This window comes from Solanum stenotomum, chromosome 1 (assembly GCF_019186545.1).
Source record: "Solanum stenotomum isolate F172 chromosome 1, ASM1918654v1, whole genome shotgun sequence".
NCBI classification, from domain to species: Eukaryota; Viridiplantae; Streptophyta; class Magnoliopsida; order Solanales; family Solanaceae; genus Solanum; species Solanum stenotomum.
This window is the reverse complement of record NC_064282.1, coordinates 7,890,910-7,904,496: the sequence shown is the minus strand read 5'-3', so window position 1 is coordinate 7,904,496 and position 13,587 is coordinate 7,890,910. Positions and strand designations below refer to the sequence as shown.

The following is a 13,587-nucleotide window of genomic DNA, read 5'->3' as shown; positions in this document are numbered from 1 at the left end:
GGGGGCAAGGGTAGTGGGTGGGGGTAAAATAATAAAAAATTGAAATTAGAAATATCTTTTAAAAACAACTTTTAATATTTATTTTTTTGGGGGTGGTAGGGGGCTGGGGGTAGGGGTGAGGGTGGTGTAAAATAATTGAAGTTAAAAATAATAATTTAAAACAAGCTTTATATATATATATATTTTTTTTTTTATTTTTTTTTTTTGGGGGGGTGGGGGGTGGGGGCTAGTTTGAGGGTAGAGACAAAATAAATTGATCTTTTCAAAAAAAATTGTAATTTAAAGTTGAAAGAGAGTTTTGGAAAATGTTTTCCTTAAGTTTTGAAGGAAATTCATTTTCCTTAAATTTGAGAAAAATGAGTTGATTTGAAAAATATTTTTCAAAACTTTTAACTCAACCAAACATGAGAAAATTGAAAATCCTTCCTACCAAACACACCCTAAATAGGAACTGTGAAAGTAGTTTATAATGATTTTGGTCTTTATGTTATTAGATTAAGTTTATTTAACTTTTAATTTGATAAGATATGTAATTTTAATTCTTATACCTAACTTGACGTTAACCCCATTAACTTCTGGCTCTCCTTTTTTATTCTTTTTAATCCATCTCCAACAATCAGATCTATTGCCGTCATTTAATCATATTATAATTTTGGAAAAAAGGATAAATATATTCTTGAACTATCGTAAATGGTATGCAGATACCCTTCGTTATACTTTTGGGACATTGGTGTCCATGCCGTCCAATAACTAGAACATATATACCCTTTATACTAACGGACATATACGTGTCATAATCTTATTCATCGATCGACATTTATTAAATATCGGATCGACAGATAAGATTGCGCCATGTGTCCCTATTTAGTCTTTCGTTAGAGTGAAGGGCATATATGCTTTAGTTTTTGAACGACAGGGGCACCAATGTCCCAAAAGTATGACGGAGGATATCTGCATACCATTTACGATAGTTCAGAGGTATATTTGTCCTTTTTCCCTATATTTTTTAATCTTAAACTTTTTTTAAGAAGTGACCAAAGTTTTTTAAAAGATCTCTTAAAAGTTTTGAAACATGAACAAATAGTAAAGGTGTAATTCATTATAAGAATTAGGAAATTAATATGTTGATATTATCAATATTCAAGGTTTTAAATTAACAAAATTGTGGTGTCCTTGCATTTGTTGTCATTAACATTTTAATATTGATATTAAATTTGTTAAGATGTTGCCAATGACATTTTCACTTGTTACAATTCACCTGTTATTTGCTTACGAATGAATCTTTTTTTCAAAGGATTAGAAAAGAATGGGTTAGGATCTCATGCAGGAATGATTTAGAAGATTCAAAACGGGAGTCAGACTATGCTTAGTTCTCAGTTATGATGTTTGTGTTGTGTGAGTTCTAGCTAAGAAGCAAGCGTCGTAAAGAATTAACAGGGCAATTCGACTGGTAAAAAGGGAGATGGTACCGAAGCGGGAGGCTACTAATGCAATAACAATTTCGTTTGTTTTCTACATATGATTCACGCTTTCTTTGACTTGGATTTTCTTTTGCTTCTTGATTTCGATTCTTTTTTAAAAAAAAATATTTGATGGTAGAAAAAGTACACGTGGCAAATTCACTGAACCTTTTCTTTTCTTTTCTTTTCTTTGGATTTGCTGACCTTTGAGGTGCCATTGGGGCATAGAAACTGAGAAATTTGATTTATTCATATTATAGTAAAAGATATATTTTTATAATTTATTTGAGATCAATTTAAAATTTTAAACAAGGTCAAAATATTAAATTATGTACTCATGATAATTAAAATACTATTTTACACTTATTGCATGGAAAATTCTCATAATATAATTTATTGTAAATAGTTTATGCATATCAATACAATATAAATATACTATCCTAATTTGAAAATAGGCTTCGGAAATAGACTATAGTTACCTCCAAACTTTTGCAACTAATTTGTAACTCATTTCGCCTTTATAACTTGTCTCTCATAATAATTTTAGAGCAATTCAATTTTGCAACAAAATTAACATTGAGATTACGACAAAAAAGTTGTAAAAAGAGATTAATAACTTTTGTACTTATTATTTACTTATTTCATTACTTCAAACAATATAACGTGTTAAACATATGTATCTAAGTTTAAAATCATTAATAAACTGAAATAAATACCCACTTTCATTTTAATATTGAAAAGGATTTAGTTATAGGATTATTTTTTTACCGTCAATCTTTTAGTTGATATCTTATATTTAATGTGATGTAACGTAGTGTTATCAAAATTCTAGTATAAATTGTACCACTGTTATTTTAACTAAAAATATCAATATAATCTAATTTCTAAACCAAATATAATCGAAAGAGACCACTTTTAATATTACTAAAAGACAATCTAATACACCACGTTCAATTTTATTACAACACGTAAATGAGAAATTAGCTATAACCACACATCAAGATAGTCGATACATGACAAACTATATGTTTTCATGTCCTTACAACCCACACAATATGTATTCTATAAATATAAAATTCTAATAAATTTTGAACACATATTCTTTGTATTCCAAAAATATAGTACTCACTGTCAGATTTGTCTTGTAATATATATATATATTTTTTTCCCTTCATAGAAGACAAAACATATTTGTATCTTCAACTCTCAAGCTTATCATTTTACTTTAATTTTGATATTGTAAATCTTAATTGCGGGAAGACTGCATAGATAACTGAAGTATTAATTGCAATAAAAGTAATTTCTAATTACAGTTGAATAACTTTTTTTCGTCATTTAATTTGGAGGAAGAAGTTGTGTATAAACTTAAATCCAATGAAATTGAGAAAGAAAAACATATCACCTATAGGGTGGGTGTATTATTTTAGATATATGTATTCAATAAAATATGAATGGTAAATACTATTAAAAATATATAATAAAATAAGATTTAAATAAAATAAAATATCGAGTTCACTAAAATTACCGTGAGTCTTTTAGAAAATGATTCCCCTATATTCTTTCACAGTAGAATGATACTTTAAATTTTGTTGAACTTCGAACTTACATCTAGAATATAAAATTTGGGGAACTCATTCCCTATTTGAAAAAGAATCATATATGGATAGCCATCAAAAACTATTTCATAAAAAAAGTAAATATTCGAAAAATATTGCACTAATTTAAAAGTGACGAATCAAGTACACTGTATGCATGAATAACACTTCAAAAACATAAAATTGATTTAACAAATTTATTTTTTGTTACGACATTCCTTTGTTAGAAAATTTGCACATCTATTCACCTCTAAATATACACAATAGTGACTTTATTCATTTACATCAAATATTGACATTCAACAGTGACTTAATGATAATGACATTATTATAGTCCACTTCCCACTAGTGTAGCTCCTAAGATTCTTAGGCTAAGAATGGTATACTTTAGATAAATATCTTCCTCTTTAATCTTTATTGAAGGAAATAGGTATGCAAGGTTATTTTAGGTTTACCTAATTATCCCACTATATCTATTTTTATTTTTTTTTGGGTAAAACCCACTATATCTACTAATATCAAATAGCCTAGGCAAAATAGAAAGTTTCTTTTATTGTGGGGTTTTCAATAAAATTAATTAATATAAGACATAATATAAGCTTCTTGGTTTCTTTTGTGAGTCTTAAATGAAACGATTCCCTTGTGCACTTTAAACTTATTTGATATTGATGTTAGAACAACGATTAAATTAGTATTAAATATTGTAATATTGGCGATATAAATTTGAAATTTTCAAATTTTTGTTTTGATAGTGCATTCCAAAATATTTAAAATATGTATAAAAATAAATATTTCAAAATAACGACTTGATTTATAAAAAAAAATTTCCAGTGTTAACAAATTATAAATTAATCTGATCTTATAAACTTAATCAAAATACCATTTAATTGAAGTCCATAACTTAAAACATACCATTCTAAAAATCTCACATAAAACAAAAACACAATAGCCTATATAATGTAATTTTATATTGAAATCTGAAAAAAATAGATTATACACACATTTTATTCTTACCCTTCATAGGATGGATATCTAGAATATTTTTGATAAACTGTCTGCTTAATATAAAATTAATTAAATAACACACAAATAACATACTCACAAATAAGTATTACTTTATTAAAGAAGAGTATTACCTCTAATTTTGACACGAATTATTAATTTCTTTCCCAAACTATTCATAACCTTAAAAATACTCCTTTACTGAATTAACTAACACTTAAATACACGAAAAAAGATCGTAATTTTTTTGTCTTCTCCTGCCCTAATAAAAAGATGTAGCCGAGTCGGGGAGGAGTCTTAATTCTGGTAAATAAAGTTTATATATTACTCTTTCGTTCCCCCAACGTTCAATTTCCCATCGATCTACCAACTATACTCTTTTCACTAAAACTCGTAATTTTCCCCAGCTGTTTACAGCCACTTCATCTTCATTCTTTGTTTCTCATTCTTCTCTTCTTCGTCGTTTTCTTCTCTCACCGACAGATCTTCATACCTTTTTCAATTCTTGGCTACCCATATCCATTTCTTGGTATTTCACAGATCCTACACTGCACACTTGTTGCAGTGTATGTAACCACACCTGGGTCGTTTTCCTTTTTTCCATTTGTAGTGCTAATTTAATTGTGGGTATAATGGAGTAGTGAAGTTTAGGGTTCAAGATTTTTTATTTCGTGATTGGTTTTATTGGGGGTGTTGATGGCGTCCGAGGGTGTGGGTAGTTCTCAAAGCTGGAAAGATGTGTACAGAGGCATGTCATCTGATAATATTAAAGGATTGGTTCTTGCATTGTCTTCAAGCATATTCATTGGTGCTAGCTTCATCGTTAAGAAAAAGGGGTTAAAGAAAGCTGCTGCTTCTGGCGTCAGGGCTGGTACTTTTTATTTTATTTTTTAATGTGGATTACTCAATTCTTGAAAAGAAAACTACTTCTTTATGTTTAATTTACTAGTGGGTTTAGTGTGTATCTGTCGATGTATTAAGTTGATCTCATGAATGGTAAACACTGTTGCTATAGCTGCAATGGTCTGAGATCTCAAGTTATCAATTAGATGTGTCCAGTAAAGTGACTTTTTCTGATTTTACTATCAATCACTGGAATTGTATGGGCCCAAACAGAGAGAAACAATGTGTACCTACCAACAACTAGTTTGGGATTGGGTGTGGTTGATTGGTACAGACTGGGAGATCATAACCTATCATATTTAGTGGGGTTTTATGGATGTATTGGTAGATCAGAAGAGTGTTGAAGTGTACTGTGGTCTGAGGACTGTAAGCTTTAGTGTGTCCTGAACTTATGTGTCATTTAGCTAGCAACATACCCACTTCACTAAATCGACCGTCGATCTAACTAAGTGACAAGAGCTACTATTTGGATGCTTTGGGTGTGGTGTGGGGGTACCGGCAGATACCATGCTTTATTCAATGCCCTATTGGAGTAAGATTTTGTAAACAGATATTCTTTCTGGACTTTTTCCTTGTTTTGGAAATTGATATTTAGTGTACTTGTAAAGTTAGCAACAAGGATAAATGACACACTCAGAGTTGTACACGAGTACATAATTGTTCTTTTAGTTCTAGCAAGAAACATATTTGCCATGCATTAATCCTAATAAAATTGACGCTTTGTGGTTTCCGTACACTAAAGTGCTGAGAGTTCACGTGATGATCACAGGTTCAACTGTGGCATTGAGGAATGATGTTAATCACGTTGAATAACAGACTCTTTGCTACTCTGTCCGTGATTCTCATTGTATTTTTCTTTATTATGCTGTTAGGTCTCGGTTGTCATTAAAGATAGAACAGTAGAATAAATCTCGTTGTTATAAATGAATTTTGAACTTAAAGTTGTATTCTTAGGATTCATGTCTGCAATCTAGCCTGATATGGATGACCTGATCCATCTGTAAAGTGTAAAGTACTGTTGACATTCGTTGCATTTGTTTGATTTTACTACAAAAGTTTCTTGGTGCCAGTTGTTTACCCTAAACATTTGTTTGAATGATTATATATTACCTTTCTACCTCGAGTCATAATAGTGGCAAGGCGCTTAACGTTAAATAGTCTTTAAGTTATGATTTTAAAGTTTTGCATGTGATGTTCATTCTTTCATCTGTCCGTCAAAAGTTTTTCCAGATTTATATGTTTCTATTAAAGGAGGGTTGTGGTAGGTTAACTGCTAGCGTAAAAATGATTAAAGAATCTAAGATATGATTAAATGTTTTCCATCACTAATTTAGTTTACAGTTCACGATGTTGCTTTATTCATTTCAGATGCACATTTTCTGTGACTTGACATTGATATATTTTTACAGGAGTTGGAGGATACTCATATCTTTTTGAGCCACTTTGGTGGGTGGGCATGATAACAAGTGAGTTATGGACTACTATTCTTTCATGTGATAGCCACCTTCTGCAACAAGCTTGGGGATGCTGTTTTCCTTCAAGTTGCATATTTGTTATAGTAAAAAACATTCTCTGGTTTCTTTTGGAATTCAGTTGACCAAAATCTGGTGGCACTTGGTGTTAGTTACCATTTTATTTCTTGTGTTCTCATAATTGTTTTAGCCTTTTAGGCATGGCCTTACTTAATAAAGATGAAGTTGTTTGTATAGCAGTCCTCTGCGCAGGAGCTCCATGGCTTCTCCTTACTTGTTCATCGATCAAAGCGTTTTTGAAAATGATTTATAGGAAGTGCCATTATGGCTTATGATGTGTAGATTAACTAATTGCAAGGTGCACTCCTCTTCCCATCTACTTGGTTAATTTCTAGCTGAGCTAGGTTTAGTTAATGGCTTTCTAACTAAGCTGGATTTCGGACTCAGGTTAAAAAGTGTGATGTAACCATCCTCCGCATACACACACAAAAAAAAACAAAAAAAACACACAAGGAGAACTATAGTAAAAAGTTTGGTTTTCATCAGGTGTTCGTTGCACCTTGTTTTCCATTGTTCTTGAAGTTTTGTTAAAGATGTTGTGTGGAGCTGTGAAAACTGTTGCACATTTATCCTGTCTGACGTGCAAATGTTAATCTTCTTTTGATATTTTTAGCAGTTGGTTTATCTGAACTGTGTTTAGTTCTATTGAAGATATGCTTCTAACATCTAGCTTCTATTTCCAACAGTGATTGTTGGAGAGGTTGCTAATTTTGCGGCTTATGCATTTGCCCCTGCTATTCTGGTGACTCCTCTTGGTGCTCTCAGTATTATAATAAGGTATTGTGTAATTTTCATAGCTAGTTCAAATTTTGACTTTTATAATCTTGAGTATTGATGATGTTGTATACTCAGTGCTGTCCTTGCACACGTTATTTTGCGGGAGAGGCTACATACGTTTGGAATTTTAGGTTGTGCTTTATGTGTTGTTGGTTCCATCACAATTGTGTTGCACGCTCCACAAGAACGTGAGATTGAATCTGTGACAGAAGTGTGGGATCTTGCTACTGAGCCAGGTAGTTACTTGTTACATACGGGTGATGTTAGCTGTTTTGTTTTCTTTAATCAAATCTTTTGGAGCTCAAGGCCTTAAGCACCTTTTGGCTCACCTGCAGCTTTTCTCTTCTATGCTGCTATGGTGATAACAACTTCCCTAGTTCTCATATTTCACTATCTTCCACAATATGGGCAGACACACATTATGTTTTATATTGGAGTTTGCTCGCTAGTAGGTTCTTTATCGGTATGTGACTGTAACTATCTTAGTTTTTCCAATCTGAATGATATTGCTTTTGAGTTTTCCAACTTCCACGTGTGTTTTTTTCTAATGGAAATTTAGCTTGTGCTATAACAGGTTATGAGTGTAAAAGCAATTGGCATTGCTTTGAAGTTGACATTATCAGGAATGAATCAGCTAATATATCCACAGACTTGGGCGTTTACTATGATTGTCATTGTCTGTATTATCACCCAAATGAATTACTTAAATAAGGTGAGAGTTGTTCCTTCTTTTTGTACCCTTGTTTGGCCTCAAATTTCTTCCGTTAATCTTGCATGCTGCAGTCCTTACTTGCTCTTGGAACATAGTTTTATGTGGGTGAGACGGGTAGGTTCAGACAACATTTCATTGCTGAAACGAATATAAGCAATTATGTGCTAATCTGTTTTGTTTTCATAAAGGAGAATATCACCTCTCTCCTGTAATTACAAATCATTTCACAACTCTATGATTTCATGATTTATCAACATTGTGCTTTATGATTGTCTTCCCAGTTGAAAATGCACTTTGTAATTGTTCTTTTTTTTGTAGTATTAACTCAAAGTTTAGATGTATTTTTATCTTCTTTGGGAGTGTCTTGTGATCTAAGAATGCGGATAATATAGGTTAGGATCATGCTCACTTTGGATTGAGATCTTACTTCTATGATGAAGCTTTGGCTAAAGGCAAAATATTGTAGTAAAATGAGCAAGTCAATTACTTAACATGTAATACTAAATTCAAATTTCAAAATTCATTTTTATAAGTAATAAGTTGCAAAGACAAAATATTCAGTACATTAAAAGAGCCTCAATAATCTTAGTGGTCGTTTGGTTGGGGAACAATTTATCTTGAGATTATAGTGATGGGATTACAATACAGGTATTAAATAGTGACTGGATTATTCAGTGGATATAGTCTTATTGCTAGATGTTAGGTTCATTGGACTAAGACAAAGATATATAGAGAGTATAATATGACACACGTGTTTGGTTTAAATTGGGTATGTTGATATAAACTTCTATTTACAATCGTAAACTTATCTTTCTTAAGAATTTTGGGAGAAAAGCTATAGAGAAAGGCAAATGTGTCATTTTATTTTTTATCCCGGGATTGTAATCCTGGAATTGATATGCGACATACAGGTATGGCGTAAAAATAATACAACAATTATTCCGGGATTGCTAATTGAAGCTATTGATTTTTCACATGCAAAGCATATTTACCCTGTTGTCATCTGTGATAATCCTCACCTTCCCTTTATGGTGATTCGTCAATGCAGGCGCTCGACACATTTAATACAGCTGTTGTCTCACCGATATACTATGTCATGTTTACTTCTTTAACTATTTTGGCCAGTGTCATCATGTTCAAGGTAACTCCTCTCAGTAGTGTATGTTGCAAAGTATTAGTGTCATTATGAATTGATTTTTCTGTTCTGGCCTATCTATTTATTCTGAAGTATAATATGATGAATCCTATGCTTTCTTCCAATTGGGGGTCAAGTATGGTCAAGTCCTCTTATTTGTTTCTTTTTAGAGGAACTATAGTCTATACACCAAGATTAAGCATTGAATTGAACATATCCAATTGGCAAACCATTATTGGGTTTTCTGGTACCGAAATGTTGAATGTAGGAGGTTGATGCATTTTTTTAGTGCTTGAGGCCTTGAACAAGTGTTCTTGTTTTTCATCTTAAAATCCTTATTTAATCCTCATGATATGCTTCAAATTTCCTTATCCGTCTCATCACTTTTGTGAACAGGACTGGGATAGGCAAAATCCAACACAAATAGTAACAGAATTGTGTGGGTTTGTGACTATTCTTTCTGGAACTTTTCTTCTTCACAAAACTAAAGACATGGTTGATGGTAAGCTCTTTGGGTTTTAAGTTGGTATTCTTGTACAAGTTTATAGTCCATATACATTTACTACATCGGTAGTTTCCAAGTAACATGCTGTCTATTGTGGAACCCAATACAGGTCCCCCAACGCTACCTGTGCGACTTCCCAAGCACATGGATGAGGAGGATGGTTTTGGACAAGAAGGTATTCCTTTGAAGCGGCAAGATTCTTTGAGATCATAGGGTGATATTTGTGTTCCTCTTTTATTTTTCTTGGCCTCCCTCCTTTTCCTCTCTTTTCTTTTCACCTGGTACAGGAAACCGTTTTTACCACCCAAATTCATCTGCTCAATTCTTCTTCTTCTCCCAAGAAGAGACCACACCAATTGTATTCTATGGACTGCTTTTTGTTATATGTAGTGAAGAGTAACAAGCGGTTTTCTACCAAGGCCATGAAAATCTACAGAACTATGCAATTGTAGTGATTACACTCTGCCAGTTAGTAATATGTACTTATAATATACTCTAGAGTCCAGAGCAGCGTGTCATTCAGCAATCCTTACTGCAAGAAATGACACGAACGCAAGCAGTTAAACTTTAGCACGGGATGCAGACCCATTAAAATGGTCCTTGTTGAACATGGGATTGCTTTTAATTGGAGGGTTGAAATATAATTTGAAAAAAAGTTAACCTATTGAACCAAGTTACCAAAAATCGAGCCAATATATAAACTCTAGGCAACAAATGTGCTAATATCCAAAATTATGTTTTGCTTCATTCTAATTTTTTCTTGTGAATAGTAAAATATATGATGCCGACTGAGAAATTTTGCGCTATTTGTGTATACAAGGCAAGCTGGTCTAAATGAGACAATGCGTTCTATCTATGAGTTCAGTTCGCCACAACCATCTCCACCACTACTATTTATTTGCTAAAGAAATTAAGTATGCCGCTCGCTTATGAGGTTCAACAGCTATGTTAACTATGTCATACAGCTGAAATATATTCTCAACTTCTATACTCAGATTCCTAATAATGAAACTAAAATCAATAATCACTTGAGTAGTGATCCAGCTTTCTTGATTGCATTGAGAACGTCCATAAAGTCGCAAGATGTTTGGCTCTGAGAAGCAACTCACGTTGGCTCCTCCTCTGCCACGAAGAACACAACCAGGATATGGTGTTATCTGAAGTCTGAAGCCAACTGTAGCCTTGAACTCTATTTTTTCTGTATTTGCTTAAGCAGCCCAGACAGAGAAGCACAATGTGTTGACTTGTATTCACATTGCTCACAACAATATTTCAATGCTTCAATCACTTTTACACACCTATCAACACAGGCAAAATGGGATAGTCAGTAAAAATATTACACACATGAGTTGACCTAGTAGCTTCCACTTCGTCCTTAAACTACTCACTAAATAAGCATGTACTTGAACATAAATTAAACTTTAAAGAAGTTTTAAGGGATGCAATGTGCCTATGGATCTATTAGCTAAAATTATAGTACTGCAGATGGAGGCAGCCACACAGATGTAGAGAACAACAACAATAACAACTTCAACTTAATTCCAAACTAGTTCAGGGCAGTCAGTCAGCTATATGAATCCTCGATAAATATTCCACACTAGTTGGACTATTTTCATTGAAATACTCAAAAGAACTCTGCTTAAGAGGCATTTAAAAGGTTCTCTACTTATCAGACCTAAAGTAAGTGTCTAGACGATAGAGAAATGTTAGAAGTTTTCCCAATATCTGTCAAAGAAGCAGCACCAGGCTATGAAGCAACTAGAAGTGACATCTATTATCAGGGTTCGTCAATTAATTCACAGTCTAGGAACTTATAGCCACATTATCGCTTTATTGTCTCCTAATACAGCTCACCATCAAGAATATCTGGAGAATGGCGTCTGCTACTATGTTATGGTGTATTTGGATAAAAAGAAATCATAGATGTTTTGATGGTATCCCTACTCCAAATTGAGGGCTATTTAGCTGGTGTAAATTCTCTTCTGTAAATAGCATAAACTATCTTTAGATTCTGTTAGTTCCCTGGTCCTAGACTAAATCTCATGTATTGTAGCTAACATAATCATTCTTGCAACTTTAGTAGACAAATTCAAGAAAATGACTCCAAGGTGTATGTTGATCTGAGAATGTATGTGAAATATTGTAATATGTAGACTAGCAATTTTCATGGTTGATGATAATTCCCTTGATTTCTTGGCAACTTAACATCACTTCCAATCATCCTCTATGATATTAAATGGTGGGAGGAGTAACTAATCTTGCATCACATAAGGGTTAAGACTGTTTAAGTGGATCCTTTTAAAATTCATTGCTGTACATCTCCTCATATAAAAAAGCAGAAGGTTTTTAATAGCCAGTAGGTTTCGGGTGTTTTCGCAGACACATCCAGTAGGAACATAATTTGATTTCACATTCCGGTAGAGCAAGTGGCAGTTCAGCTAAAATTCACACCCGAAAAGCAACTCTCTCCAGGTTGTTACAACTACTATCCAAAGGCCACTAAATATATGACTTTTCACCTCTGAATAATTTGGTTTGCTGGAGCATCAAACAATTCTTAGTTTCTTCTACCTGCTTTCCCAACCCCCAATGAAAGTGGTTGAGAATCAAGCAACATCCACCAACTATAGACTTTGGTTCCCAACTCGTAATTTAATGAATTTGTCAATAGTCAATACAATACAGAACCCAGGCAAACATTACTGGATGCGTCGAAAACTAAACCCAATAACCTAAATCCGCTCCTGCTGAAAGGTGGACAGTGATATTATATACTTGCTCAAAAAGCATCCGATATAAAACAATTTGATTTCACAATTGCATATCGCTATAATTGTACAACCATATTCCTGATATATTCATAGACCAACTTGAATTTCTAATAACATAAAAGAAGATAAGGAATAAAATTAGGTATCCAGCCAGACCTTTGAGGAAGGAAATTGTTCTTGGAAAGACAAGCTTGAATATCGCAAGCCTGTTTCTTACAGGGCTCTTTACTCGCCTGTGCCATTTCTTCTCTCTATTTGTATGCTTAAATCTCTTTTCCAGAATTCTTACACATCTTCAAAATTTCAATGCGTTGAATTGAATTTCAGGCAACCGACTGCGTCTATTTATTGGTAAGGCTCTAACTCGGGGCTCCGTTTGGATTTTCACATCAAATTGGATGGACTAATATCCTTTCGGGTCATTAATTTGGTTTTGGATGGCCCATTATTCAGACAAATAAATTCGATCAAGTCATGCAATTTCATGGTCCAAAGCAAGAGTAGTTTTCAAATATAGCAAACACAAAAATTATATTTGTATGTTATAGTTATAGTTTGCATAATTGTGCCCATAACAAATTTTATGTTTGGTATGGCTATTTCACTATACATATATACAAAAGAAGCTGGCTATTTCGCTATACATATATACAAAAGAAGCAATTGTATAATATGTTTCGGTATACATGTACAAAAGAATCAATTGTATAATTTGTGTTTGTATAAAGCGAGAAAAACAAAAGAGAACTGGGCAGGAGAATATTTGTATTGTATAATTATAATGTATAGGACGAAGATATATGTATTTGCATGTGTATATACAATTTTCTCTCACTTTATACAAACAGAAACACAATTTATACATTTCTATTTGTATAAAGCGAGAGAGGCGAGGGAGAGACTGGTGAGCGAGATCTGGGAGAGTGGCAAGCGACATCTGGGAGAGGGGCTAATATATATTTACAATTTTCTCTCGCTTTATACAAACACAAACACATTTTATACATTTGCATTTGTATAAAAGCGAGAGAGGCGAGGGAGAGACTGCCGAGAGTGGCGAGCGAGATTCACCGAGGAGAGAGGCGAAATAACAACAGTTTGCTACGGGCCACAATTAAATCAAACTGTGGTTATGACATTTAATTTGAATTAATAGTTTGCTATTATATACAATTTTTCCAAAAATAATACTAAT

At 33.0% G+C, this 13,587-nt stretch overlaps 2 protein-coding genes across 3 annotated transcripts; one reads left to right on the top strand and one right to left on the bottom strand.

Annotated features, from left to right (window-relative positions):
* Positions 1-4,377: 4,377 nt before the first annotated feature.
* Positions 4,378-10,109, top strand: LOC125846195 (probable magnesium transporter NIPA4). The gene is made up of 9 exons (XM_049525597.1): positions 4,378-4,928; positions 6,370-6,426; positions 7,179-7,269; positions 7,345-7,505; positions 7,605-7,732; positions 7,844-7,981; positions 9,030-9,122; positions 9,513-9,618; positions 9,731-10,109. The coding sequence occupies exons 1-9, from the start codon at positions 4,754-4,756 to the stop codon at positions 9,832-9,834; spliced, it is 1,053 nt and encodes a 350-aa protein (XP_049381554.1). The 5' UTR covers positions 4,378-4,753; the 3' UTR covers positions 9,835-10,109.
* LOC125846211 (uncharacterized) lies at positions 9,882-12,721 on the bottom strand. 2 transcript variants are annotated; one of them, XR_007444345.1, is made up of 3 exons: positions 12,549-12,721; positions 10,758-10,919; positions 9,882-10,726 (listed from the first exon to the last, which is right to left on the bottom strand). XR_007444345.1 is itself a non-coding variant. In XM_049525598.1 (2 exons), the coding sequence occupies exons 1-2, from the start codon at positions 12,632-12,634 to the stop codon at positions 10,811-10,813; spliced, it is 195 nt and encodes a 64-aa protein (XP_049381555.1). In that variant the 5' UTR covers positions 12,635-12,720; the 3' UTR covers positions 9,882-10,810. The 2 variants fall into 2 exon arrangements, 1 of the variants encoding a protein (XP_049381555.1); XM_049525598.1 differs by having other exon boundaries at positions 9,882-10,919; positions 12,549-12,720.
* Positions 12,722-13,587: the final 866 nt, after the last annotated feature.